Source organism: Daktulosphaira vitifoliae, unplaced genomic scaffold, assembly GCF_025091365.1.
Source record: "Daktulosphaira vitifoliae isolate Bord-2020 unplaced genomic scaffold, ASM2509136v1 Scaffold_3, whole genome shotgun sequence".
In the NCBI taxonomy this organism is placed as follows: Eukaryota; Metazoa; Arthropoda; class Insecta; order Hemiptera; family Phylloxeridae; genus Daktulosphaira; species Daktulosphaira vitifoliae.
The window spans coordinates 39,140,446-39,155,058 of record NW_026099574.1 but is presented as its reverse complement, the minus strand read 5'-3'; the positions used below and the strand labels follow the sequence as shown (position 1 = coordinate 39,155,058).

Here is a 14,613-nt window from a genome sequence, read left to right as displayed (position 1 = left end):
ATCTTTAAATAATTTATATTTCAGTGCGACACAGTAATTATTTTCTATCAATTACACAACAGTAGTTTTCTTAGGCTTTCGGAATACTGTAATAAAATAAAACCATCACGAATACTTTTTTAGTACCAAGTACCTACCAATATATTTTACTGCTTTTTATGCATACGATACTAAATCACATTATCCTACTTGAGAAACATGTAACGCATTCTATAGCTAATCAAAATTACTACTATATATTCATAAGTATTTTATCATATGACCCACATTCTCTTAAATTTAATTAATTGAAAGTTATATTTTGTATTACTATTAAACATGTTGTTGATTTTTAAATTAGTAAAATTAGGAAAAAGAAACGCGTAAAATTTATCGGCCATTCATGTATTCTAAATACACCTATTGTAGTGTGAATCGAATAAGACATTTAATGATTCAGTCAGAATACTATAGATTTTATTTGTTTAATAATTACATTTTACAATAAAAAAGTAATTTGCACCAAACAATATGATAGTAGATGCAGAAATGAATATCGTTGCTGATTCTAAACCTGACCTTATAATTTTCAGATAAATTTTAGTTTTTAAGATAAACGCTAATTAGTGAAAATCAGGTAATTACGTAATTAATTGATTATTAAAAAAAAATATTTTAAAAATTCCATTTAAATATTAATGGGCTATATTTAAGAAATATTTACAAAATTTGAGATCTAAATCATTTAAAACATGATTGGCATTGCATGTTGATTTTGACGTTAATTTTACAAAAATTAAAGCTGAACTTTCCCTTTAACTTTTTTTGTGCTTAAACCTATAACTATAAGTTTTTTAAACTGATAAGAAATTTTATAAGGGCTATAAAATTTTAACTTTTATGTTTCTAGCATAACTAGATACTGAAATAATTTCTGTTATCATTGAAAAATGTAAAAAGCTCAACATTTTGATATTATAACAATATTTTTATAAAAATTATCTTTAATTTTTAAATTAAATATATATCATCACTTAATTTTTGTGAATAAATTTTTTAATTTTCTTAACAGTACTTTAAAATATTTTAATAGTGCTATAGATAGATACGACTAAAATGATAATAGATATATAACTGTCCCAAGTTGGCCCATTTGACTATACTTAAAATAAAAATTATTATTTCATTTTTAAATAAAATGGTGTTGAATATAAGATTTTAATTTCAGATAATTTTTTTTTCTATTAATAATATTTAACGGGTTTTTGACAAGTGTTTTAATTAAATAAATGTTGATATGTGCGCTAGCAATCCAGTTTAAATTAAATTTGTATAATTCAATAAAAATTATTTTTTATTTTAAAGGAAAATTTCTACAAATTTGTCATCAATGAAATAAGTGTATGTAGGATTTTATTCGAAAAAGAAATATGCATTTAAAAAAAATAACGTAACATTTATTTAAATATATCATAATGTTTTAGAAATACTTTAATATCTTCTATATTAAATAAAATATAAACAATATTTTCATAAACATAATTTTTTCCTAATAATATAACTTTGTAATTAATAATAGTAGATCCAACATTTATAACTCTATTAAGAGGACGTCCAAGTACTTATTTTTATACATCATAACATGTCTCAGAAGATCACAGATTCTGGAGAACTGTTAGCCATAGAAATATGATCGGTATAAATTAAATCTGATAAAATTATCTACATTTGATGAACAATATTTGATAAAACCGTTTTAAAAATAAGTTGTATAACTTTGAAAATGTGTCAAATCGTCGTTTTTCTAAACAATTATAACATTATTTTTTATCAGTTTTTTTAAAAACGCTCACGTGATGATTTAAGTAATATTGGCATATTTAATTTGACATATCGATCATCGAACTATGATCACCTGTACTTCAGAATCTATGATATATCGCAGTATGTTTTGTAGTACTTTTCAATTATTTATGACTTATTGTGGCGCAACCTATCGGTGTCATTGTCGATTGATAATATATATGCTATAAAACAAAAAATTTTAAATCCATATATTGATTATTGGTTATTTGTACTTCGGATAGTTTTTACCTCCTAATAATAAGAACTTTTAAATTTTAGAATTTTAACACCTGCTCAATAGTAAATAGGAGTCATTAATTAATCTAAGATCAAAAAAAAATTAAAACATTTTACATTACCCATATGTAGTTGAGTTCTTCTCCATTTTTACAACACAATTTATTTGAATATGACTTTAAAATTACATTGAATACAGCTTTATAAAAGATTGGAGTTTTTTTTTAACTGCAATACTTCGGATAACTCAACATTTTGAACCAAATTGTTTTTGCATCTAAATAAAAGTAAAAAAAAAACTGTATTTTAAATAGAAACCTAAAAGTAATTCAATTAAGGTACTTTCTTCAATTTAAAATTATGAAAATAATTATTTACTTTTAAAACTACTGATAAATAGAAATATTTATATTAATCGTCAAATGTTCGACAACAGTGTTTATTAATTATACTTTAAATTATAATTATTATTATTCAAATGAATACGTTCTCAGAATTTTTCAATGTGGTGCAGACTACTATCAAAATTAATATTATGTTATTTATTTTTTAATGATGCTAATCTTCGGATTATCATTAGCTTAAACATTGCACAAAAATATAGCAATTTAAGTAATTATAATGGTGATAATTGAGTTATTCAATATGAAAAAAATTGATAATAATTTTATAAAACGTATATTCTTTATAACTTCTTTTGATATCAGAATATTTGTATAGACAGACATAGATATTATCTTAGTATGGAAGCTAAACATTTTATTGTGTTTAGAGTTTGGGAAACATTTCGAACTTTAGAGACACTAAAATTTTAATAAACTGTAAATTTTGTTTATGTTTTTCATAAAAATTAATCCGTTCATGTTCCTCGTTCCTTTATTTTTAAGGAAACAGTTCTTAGCTTCATTCCCCCAAAAAAAACTCGTTCCAAAAATACGTTCTTTTTGAAACAAATTCCTTCCCAACATTAAAGGAGAGCTCTAACCTTCTTCTTGTTCAAACACTGGACTTTTTATTGAAAATTCAATGTAATAGTAATAAGTCTAAAAAGTAAAATCTTAAATATTTTTTAAATTATTCTAAACATAAATAGATAGTCAATCCCCTAATTTTTACCATTTTTGAAGAAACACTATACACATATGAGATTTATGTCTAATCGGATATGAGCAATAATGATCTTAAACGATGCTAGGATAAATTATGTTTTTTAATAAGCTAATTCAGTATGTTCTTCATGATTAAATATATTTTTTGAATGAAACTCTAGTAATAAAATTATATATGATTTTATATAATTTGTGGTTTTTATTATAAATTAAAATTAGAATTATTTGTTAAAACCTATTTTAATAAAAAGTGTTTTATTATTTAAATATTTTAATCGCTATTATAATCATTTATCTTACAAAACAAGGGAAAATAAACATATTCCGCAATTAATGGCCATGCTATGAATTCCGATTTAATATTTTTTTGGTTTATTATGGCATTAAGTCCTTTATGATTAAATAATGAAAACAAAAATTATAAAACCAAAAAATGTTTTATTTAATTGACAATTTTTTTATTTACTAAATTTTTTAATAATGCTACAAGTCACGAAATTAGAGAGTTATCAAGTTTTTTTTATCTAAAACGCTTACCATTTCATATCAGTTAATTTTCTCCACCCCAAAAAAAAAAAAAATTAAAAACTGAAACATAATTTTCTAAATTGTAGGGGTATTAATTTAAATATTAAATATAGCCCCCATAATTGCATTACTATAAAGTTCATACTTTTTTAAAAATGTTCACAAATGTATTATGAAGGATGATAAATATAATTAATACATTTTAACCCTAATTTGTCTAATGAACTTGAATAACTCTTAATATAAAATGTATTAAAGATTGCACTGTTTAATAAAATAAAAATAATAATCAAAAAAATAATTATGCGTTCCCATTTTACCTTTAAATAGAGTACTACACTAAATGATGATCAATACGAGATTTAAAATGCAATGTTTAATATTTATCAACAAAAATATATGCAATTTTAATTACTTTAGTCATACTTGTCAAGGTAATTATCCTCTACAGTTTCAAGTATTCCTAGTATTAATATATGTCTTTCTTTCATTGAATCAATTCATTTTTTGTATTACTGTGATTAAATTAAGCTCCTAAGTATAGTTATTTTCATATATTTTATAGGTATATATCAATGATATATACTTTGAACAATATATTAGTTAATTTATATGACGTTTCCTAACATACATACTCACTATGTTTCTACAAAATCTTTTAATAATCAAATTTTTTAACAAGTTTTATAGATTTTTTGTAGTTTGAATTAGTATCTAGTCTACCATATTTTATAATAACTTCTATTATGTGTGCTAATAAAAAAAAATTATCTTTTATTTTATTTTTCTAAGGTCTATATTAATAATGTTTTTATTATAGTTTTAATTTTACTTAATTAATTAGCACAAGTGATAAATTTTTATTATATAATAGTTAATTAATTTTTCTCTTTATATTCTGCACCAAATTGTAAAAGTGGTTTTAATATAAGCTTATATGATAGTGATATTAACATTTCAAATGTTGAAACATCTTTAGCTGAAATCTTTCTTAGCTTCTAACCTCAAGGCTAATGTGCAAAGTCCTGATAATTTACTAGCAATTATACTTTATAATTGTCATTATTTTTTAGTTTATCCTCATTATTAACTTTTTAACATTATTTAAAAATGATAATTTTCTTTCTTATTGGAAATTGAGTTTTATATCTCCAGTTTAGAATTTTAGATTTCATCATCATAATTATCGCCCATTTTCCAAACTCAGCCATGTGACTAAATTATTTGAATGTTAAACTGAACATACCTGTGGTTAAGCAAAATCTGTTCAGTAGGAGCGGAGTATTTTTATGAACATAGAATTATACATTTTACAAATTAATACATTTCAGTTATATATTTAAGATAAAAGGTCCCAGAATAAAAAAAATTATTCAATCATCAAAAATAATCCTTTCACCCCCTCATATTTTTTTAATTAGGAACAGCTCTGAGAAAGTTGAATGAATAAGCTTATTTAAAAATATAGTAAAATAAATACAAACAAATAAATAAAAAAACCTAACATATTTAAAACTACCTAGGATTTCACTGATAATTTTTTTACTTCACTATAGTTATTTTTTTTTACACATTTATATATTGTAAAATTATCCTGATTTTTCAGTTTATTATCGATGTACTATTAATTTTTAACAAGTTCTATAGATTTTTTGTAGATTAAATTAGTATTTATCTATCACATTTCATAATAACTTCTAATACATGTGCTAATAAAAAAAATTATCTTTTATTTTATCTTTCTAAGGTCTAGAATGTAAGTTGTCACATGAATAAAATGAAAATTATCATAATATGATATCTTTTACGTTATAGTGAATATATATTATGCAGTATGTGATTTACGGCGCATTTACTATAAACTTTACAAGAAAAGTGCGATATTTGTGAGATGTGTTTAAATCATAAATGCCATATTTTATTTTGTTCATTAAAAACTACACTATCATAAACTTCATAAACTTTCAGGGTTGATAGTATAAAAGTATTTTATACTACAGGACACTAGTTAAGGGTTAGAAAGATTACAATATCAAAACAATGTGTTACACCATAATGTTATTACATAACATTCATTACCATTATAATATCGAACGTACAAAGTGAAATAATAGAGAAGTTTAGTTCGTTAAAGCTGGCCACTAAAACTTGATTTTTGTTATAACAATAATCTAGCTTTTTCAAATTTTCTAACGGTAATGTACAAAATTCTCAATAATAAATATTTGATCTACTTTTTTAGAAATGTTTAGCCTATTTTTCACCTATAACAGTTTTAAATATCATTAAATTTAAATTAATTTAACTTAATAACAAAACCATGTAAAATGTGCACCTAATTATCTGAATACGAAAATAATATAATTTTCTTAAAAGTTCAAATTTAAAGAGTTATGATCTTGGAAAATGAAATTATTGAGTTATTAAATAATAAAAAATAACATTACTACTTTTTTCTTTAAATGTTTTCCTTTTTTAATTAAAAACTTCTGTTACTTCTGCCAAATTTTAAGTTTTCTGCTCTTAAAATTTATATTTTTTCTGTGTAAATTTGATAATATATGGTTACCATCATATACCAAAATTAATTAAATAAATTATAATGTTTAACCAATTCATAATACAATCTATAGGCGAGCTAATATAGTTAATATTGCTTATCAATCATAATTTATATTCTCCAATTATCACGCAATTATTTCTAACATTACGTATTCTTCTTAGAATTTTTTATTTCAATAAGTCGTTTGATATTAAACCAAACCTAACCATTTCATCTAAGCAACAGAAGATATCCTATTTAATGTTTTATTTCTGAGGAACTTCTCAATATTAATCTAATGGCTAGTTATCATAATATAACCTAGAATTTAGGCCTAGTTAGTCAACGGAGAAGCTAAAACCTAATTTTGTTTTGTGACACTTTTCTTACCATATATTTTCTTTTTATATCATATCTAAAATTTAAGTAAAATACACCCGAGTAGCCAAGCCCTTTAAAACCCAATATACAACATAGATTAGTGGTAGTTTAAATATTTTAAAACAATTTCTCTTTGTCTAAATGTTATAACAGACAAATATTAAAACTTTAAATTTTAAACTTTATTAACTCATTTAGTACTTAATTTTATTTATTTATGCACTTTTTAATTTTTTTTTTGAGTTGTAACATGAAAAAAAATATTTTTTAGATATAATTTTTCCATAAATATACATTTATAATTACTTTATTAAAGCAATTCCCAAATAATTGTATTATACAAGTTAGCAATTATATTCGCAATAGTAAACATTCAACACATTCAATGTTTAAGGTAAACAGCTAATCATATTAAAGTTCACTCAAAGTACGCATAATAATCATTCTTGACGTCTAAACAGACTTGTTAAGTAGCTTATCACAGATGAATTTATATCAAATTAAATGTTCACTAGGTGATGAAACAGAACAACATTTGTCGTGCGTAGAAAAGCCAATAAAATAACATCAACCCAAGTCACAATTGTGTCTCATTTATTGTGTACATTTTTATTTCTCGTTGTTCACTTATGTAATAACCATTACTATTATTAGCTTATGAGATTTTCACATTTCACTAATCTTTCTTTGAACTAACAACTTTGATAAATACTATGTTTTAATTAGAATAAACGATAAAAATTTAGTATGAAAAGTTATCAACACTTCTATAATTTTAGATAATAACAAATTATAGATAAAGGACTCAAATGTCCTTCAGTTTTGAGATGCGATTGAACAATAGTGCTTACCTAATAATAATGGTGTTAAAATCTGTATACACAATTATATAAAGGTTTCAAAATCCAAGTTTAAATGTGCTTTGAAAATGTACAAAACAATAAATTATTTTCTTGGCACTTATGTATTTTATTGCCATTCAACTTTAATATGTATTAAATATACTATCCTCATAACACCAATAGAAAATGTATCTTGAAAAAATAATTAGTTTTAGTACTCAATATAATATAATAGTAATATTTAAGCAAACACTTATTATGTACAATTTATATTAACAACACAAATAATGGTTACACAGATTTTCTACTAAATAATTTTTTATTTTAATCATAAGTAATAAAAATATAATTTGTATTATATAATAAAAAAAGAAACTAATTATTTATTCTGTATAATTGCAAGTAAAAGGTCATATTTAAAAAATTTATATAAAATAAAAGGAAAATACCTAAGGTTTCTATAAAAAAAAAATTTATTGTTTCATTCATTTTTATAAAGTTGTGGCAGTTTTAAGTACTAAAAGAACACGACAGAAGGTGATTTTTTATACAATTATTACATTTTTTGTTCATTATATATGTTTGAACATATGTTTAAAAGACATAGTATTTCCGGAACATTTTCAAAAGTTAAGTTGAAAAAGTTGACGTTAGTAAAATAGTTTCTATTTTGAATCCCCTCCTGAAGGTAAATAGTCAGAATTTCAAAAAAATTATATCAAATAGGCAAATCTGTAGATAGTTTTTAATTTTAAAAAATTAATGGATTATTCCAAAACCTACATGGTCTCCTATTTCCTTATTTATATCCTGATTACAAGTTTTATGATTTATAAGTGTAATATATGAATGTAAGTATTTCGAATGGAAGAAGAATATAAATAGTACTTATCCTAAAAAAATTATAATGATTTTTCAAAAACTTATAATGTTATAAAGTTAAAAATATAAAAAAGAATTTTTTTAAGAAAATCTTATTTTTTTATCAACTAAGATGTCTGTTTTCACTGTTAAGGCTAAATAAAGTCCGACATTTTTTTTTTCCATAGTTTAGTATATTACATTAGCTTTAATTTTAGATATATATAAAATTGACAGTTTCCAGAACACTTTCAAAAGTTAAGTTGAAAAAATTTATTTTTTGTGAAAAAGTTATCATTTTGAATCCCCCCTGTGGGCAGGTGAATAGTCAGATTAAAAAAATATGTATACCAAATAATAAGTAATTACCTCATGCATTTATAAAAAAAAATTATATTGATCTATACAATCCAATCCAATTTTCCCTCTATCATTGTGTATAATATCTTAACTAAGTATTGTATGTAAATTTAGATGTTAAAATTAGTGAATAAATTTTATTAAGACTACAAAGTATTCTCAAATAAATAAATTCTTGAAAAATAGTTCTTGGTGGACTTCGTATACTTGATAAACAAGTATATATTTCAATTTTCAGTTATGTCAATTGGTGATTGACATAACTGGTGGTACAGAAGAAAATTAAGAGTATTTTATATAAATGAAAGTCATTAAAAATCTTATAGATTAAACAATTAATTACTTTACTTAAATTTTAACAAATCATTTTTATCATTATTAATTTGAAAGTAAAAAATATAGAATAATAATATGTTGTATAGTATAATAATATACAACACTTATAATGTAATAAAATATGTATTATACTGTCTTTGTATTTTATTATACAAATTAATTTAACCAGATAAGTCTAGAAAAAAACATATTTTCGTTTTTCTTGTCATAGTTATTAGTATATTAGTCTATAATACAAATTGAACACTTATGGCAAATATTATTTAAAATTAAAATTATATTAAAAATATTAATTTAAAACTAAAAAATATTAAAAATAATTACTCAAAAACCACTGAAAAATCGCGGATATGTACATTGAAAATTTTTACTACTATTAACACTAAACATGTACTCAATAATAAATTATATTAATCGCTATAAATTTAAAAAATGATCATACAATTTGAGAAATTATAGTGTTTTTTCACTAAAGTAAAAATATATATTGTTTAAATCTATTATTTAAGCAAAATTCGATTTTATATAAAATAACTTTTTTTATGCAACTCAATCAATGAGTTTCATATGCCTTTGATATAACTCTATAACATCTATCAAAATATAGTTTTTTTCTAAATCAACATATTAGAGTAAAACTACATAGGCTTAATTATTACTCCAAAATTATTGTTTCAAGTAAATTATGCAAAGGGTGTTAAAAAAATAAAAAGAACAAACAACTGCCTACACTTAATAATATAGAAATGGAGGTAAAGAATATTTGTCCAATTATAATTAAAAAATTATAGAATAAACCGATCGTTTTACTAAAAAAATAACACGCTTATTGCTCCGAGTTAATCTAACAATCGTGCAGGGTTTTAAAGTAAAAAAAAATATTCCTTTTCAGTAAAACGCCTTGTATTATTAATTTTTTATCATAACTTGTACATGGTTATGATAATAGTAAATAGTATATAGTTTAACAATTACTTAGATAATTATTTACAACAAATTCATGCTACGTATTTGTTATTTGATTTTTGTATAAATATTTCAAAGTTAAAAATATTCTCTTGAAATTTTTTATCTCCAGTTATTGGGTAATCAACCAAGAAAATGTCTACTCTAACAAAAAACAAAAAATATATTCCATGCATAAAAAAATAGGTACACAGCTGTATTTATAACTATGTATTTCTGACGTTCATTAGACAAACTAAAATGCCATTTCATTAGCACATACTTTAACTTACGCAAAAAAACTAACGATTACAAAGATATTTAATTTTATCTCCTTAATTTAATTATTCGTTCAATTAAATTTAAATTATAATATATATTATTCCAATTTATAAGCAAATTAATTAATTTCAGGGAATATTTTCTAAAATTATACATTACAGATATAAATCTAAATTCTCCTTTTCTTTTGTAAAAGCATTAAATATCTCACTGAAAAGAACGTTCAATATAAATTCTAAATAAATTAAAGAAAACTATAGTTATAAAATTATATAAATTCAAAAATCTTTGTAGAAAATACTACGTAATACATTGCTACCATATTCAATTTTTATCCTTCATCACTAAATAATAAATAGAAATATTTTGTATATTTTTTGTCCGAATCGTATACACGTGTTATTTACTAAAAGAATTTTCTACATTTCAATATATTATTACTACTTTGATATAAATCGAAACAAATTTATTGGCTAGCTAGAAATCATGTAATTTAGTGTTGTTTTCTTAACACAGCAAACTTAATACAGAGTCATAACCAGGTTAATTTTGCAAAAATCGTTTCGTTCTATGTAAATAGACGATCCACTGATCAAATGTCACTAGTTTACAAATTTTATGAGATTAAAGTGAAACTTCAACTCAACTAACACTTTTTTAATAACTATTTTAATATATCCTAGTAAAGTAAGCTATAATATTTAATATGTATAACTTAGCTAGAAAAATGTTTAAAAATAAAAGTTAAATCTATACAATAATACATACAAGAAGTAGAAGATAGTGTATGAAAATTATCACAATTATTTTGAAAAGAGAAGTCGCTCACTGACAACATTCTTATTACCATTTTTTTAGGTCAATTATTATTATTTTTTTAATGTGACACAAAATGATCTGCACCACTTTTTGTTAAGTAATTTGGAAACGTTACCAATCATTGTCGATACATTGAGATCCTTTACTAAATCGAGTGTCATGTTCTTTTGCAAAACTCTTTTAAGTTGTGTCATTATAAAGTATAGTTTGAAATGTAAAGTGGTGCTACTGAAATTAGTTAAAGTAGTTTTATTTGTATAATTTGAATTTTATTTATTTAAAACTATGCTAAAAATATTATAGAAAATAAAATTATATTAAAAATATTTAACTCAAAATCGCAGATACGTATTTTAGGAATAATGTTACCATTATCAACACACATACTGACACTCCGACCCAAAAAATTTATTCAGAAAGTCTCACCATTATTTTTTCTAATTTGACTAAATAAATTTATATTCAAATTAGTAAATCAGAGTGGGACACTCCATATATCTCTAGTGACCTTATCACCTGGAGGCGTTATCAATAAATAAAGTTATCACATTTTGCTAGTTTACACAAGTTTAATAATGAATTTTTGTCCTACGTAACATTTGTTAAAAAAAACATTAAGAAACATTAAAAATCAAGTAGTTGATAAATCTTTTGTAGCTAAACAATTATTGACACATCATTACTTCATTAAAACAATAAAATTAATTAAAAAAGTAAATAATTACAATGAGCTTAATATAAAGGAGACAATAGAAATGTTAAAAAAGAAGAAAAATTTAATGAATTAAAATCTTAGCCCACTGAATAATTCGTTATTAAAATTGTATAGACTGGCAAAATTTGATAATATTACTTAGTAATAAGAGCAATAGGGATACATTTGGGTTTTTTCGATCGGGTGTTAGTATGTGTTTAGTGTTGATAATGATAACATTGTTCTTGAACGTATCGACGAATTTTTGGACATTTTTTGTGATTTTTGAGTTAAATATTTTAAATAATATTAGCTACAAGTGATCATTTTTTATTATATTGAATTTGCTTTAAGTTAGTATTTTTATTGATCCTCACATTTGAATTACATATGTTCATAGACGTTTAAAATAACGAAATCAAGTCAAAAAAATGATTACGATAAATATTTTTATAAGTTTTGAAATAAAAACACTTTTTTTTCCTAGATTTAAAATATGTATTAACAATTTTTAAGGTTATTATCACATCTAGTCATTTTTATGAGCATATATCATTATATTATTATCGTTCCTGAACAGATGAAAAGTTTATGACACATGTTTTTTTAACGGTTCATAAAAAAGAAAACTAGTAGTAGTTAACAACATAAATAAACAAAAATAAACGTTTCATCTATTCAACGTCATAAGATTTAATCTTTGGCTTAAGTCCATGTATTTTATATACCTACCTACAAATCAAATAATATATTACTACTATTATAATTAGCATAGCATGTTATTTAACGCCGAAATGTTTAAATATACATAATTATTTTATTTATTTTATAATAATAAGAAATAAGATAGATATAAGTTAAGTACTTCAATAAATACCTTAAGTATTTAAAATGTATAAATATAGCAATTTATAAACGATTTTTTTCCTAATAAAATCAAAAAAGTTACAGTTCAAAAAGTGTCATTATACATATAAAAAGTAGTCAAATTCTTAAAAATTATAAATAGAAACAATTAATTAAAGTTCATTAATAAAGTATCATAAGAAAAACATAAATTATTAACTTGACATAAAAGTATTCAAATAGTTAAGTTAAACTAAGTTTAAATAAAAAAAATATTTAAGTGAACTATTGATAATAGTATTCTTTGTTTTTTTTTTTTAATTAGATATCCATAAATTACTTAATGTAAATTATCATATATAAAAAAAACATTAAAACACGAATCAAGAAAATTTAAGCTCTTTTAAATGTTTTGAAAACTTATTAAAAAACCCTTTTTATTACAAAAATATCATGTAATTTAACTACGGCCCCATATGCATATAGAAGATAAGGTGTCGAAACAATTTTTTTAATTTTTGGAGTATTTCCAGAACATTTTCAAAAGTTAAGCTTAATAGGTTAATATTTGATACAAAAGTTGCTATTTTGAATCGCTCTGTGGGCAACTAAAGGGTCAGATGTTCAAAAAAATTATACCAAGTAAAATAAAATTACCTAAAGCGTTTATGAAAAAAAAAAATTGATTCATCTATTTTTAATAAAGTTATGACAGTTAGTAGTAAAAATAGTATAAAAAATGTTGAAATTTACTAATTTTAAAAATTAAATTTTTTTGTGGATTTTCCTCATTTACAGGGAACGAGGGAAATTTCGTCAATTTTAAAGATCAATGTCTTCAACTAGATACGATTTGTAATCTTTTGACATATCGTTGAAAGAAGTCGGTCCGGTGAGTGCTGAGAAAAAGTGGCAACAGACACACAAAGAATATAAGCACGTCATAGTATAATTAATACCTTCAGCTTCGCATGGAAGCTAAAAATATTGAACTTGACCAATATTATCCCGACTTAGGTCAATACCGGTAATACCGGTCATATTTAAATTCCATTGAAAATTATAGGAAATTCACTATAACAATAAATTTTATGTTTATGTTGATTATTTTTATATTTACTGTCCTCTAAACTAAAAAAATAAATTTTTATAAAAGAGTAGATGAAAAAACCTGTACAGCTCGGAAATACTAAATCAAACCTCCAAACTCGCGCACCTAAGTGCGATATGTTATTAATTTAATTTATCGCATAAATAAATTAATAAACAATTTTGTGAATGTATATAGTTCTTTCTTTTTAAAACAATAATAGATTCCTTACAAAATATAGAACTAAATAAACGCGTAGAAAAAAAATATTAAGAAAATCTAATCTAAAAATAATTTTAAAAACTGTGGACATTTTAATTAAGTTACTCTTATCGAAAAAAGGTAAGAATTAACAGCATTCTATCTCAAACAGATCTAGTCTCAAAATGAAGAAAGTGTTCTTTGATGATTATAATGTTTAATACTTAGTTATTAATATTATACCTTAAAAATTTGTTATGTGTAATTTCTAAAACTACAAATGTATGTTCAAAGACGGATTGGCCACAGAGATAAGAGGGCAATTTCCTTTTGGACCGCACTTTGTAGAGTAATGAGGGTCGGTATGCATAACGTATATTTAACAAAGAATTATGTTTAACTAATATATATATATATGTATTTATATTTTCAATTTTTGATCATTTTCATTGATATGTATAAGTTTGTGTTTATTTTGGACCCATTGATGATTGATATAATCAACAATTGATAGTAAGTTGGATTTTTATTTATAATAGGTAGTTATGATTTTATATCGTGTTAAGAAAATTGTTGAAAATCTTTAAATTGAACAATTTTTGTGCCTCCTGGGTCGTTGGCCTTTCAGTCCATTTTTGTATACATTTAAAGTGAAAATTCTGTTAATTTTCTCTTTTGTTCTGATCCTAATACTTTTTTATTGAAAATTCTTATAC

The 14,613-nt window shown here is 22.7% G+C and overlaps 1 protein-coding gene across 6 annotated transcripts in view; it reads right to left on the bottom strand.

Annotated features, from left to right (window-relative positions):
• Nucleotides 1-14,613, bottom strand: part of LOC126900715 (tachykinin-like peptides receptor 99D) — a 125,602-nt gene that overhangs the window by 107,115 nt on the left and 3,874 nt on the right. For 4 of the 6 annotated variants that reach the window (XM_050676625.1, XM_050676631.1, XM_050676628.1 and 1 more), the window contains exon 2: nt 2,184-2,338. The exons of 1 other annotated variant lie outside the window; for it this stretch is intronic. In XM_050676625.1, the coding sequence (XP_050532582.1) occupies nt 2,184-2,209 (26 nt within the window). In that variant the 5' untranslated portion in view covers nt 2,210-2,338. Of the gene's footprint in view, nt 1-2,183; nt 2,339-2,439; nt 2,507-14,613 lie in introns of those variants that run through there. One more of the 6 variants, XM_050676626.1, reaches the window with a different exon arrangement.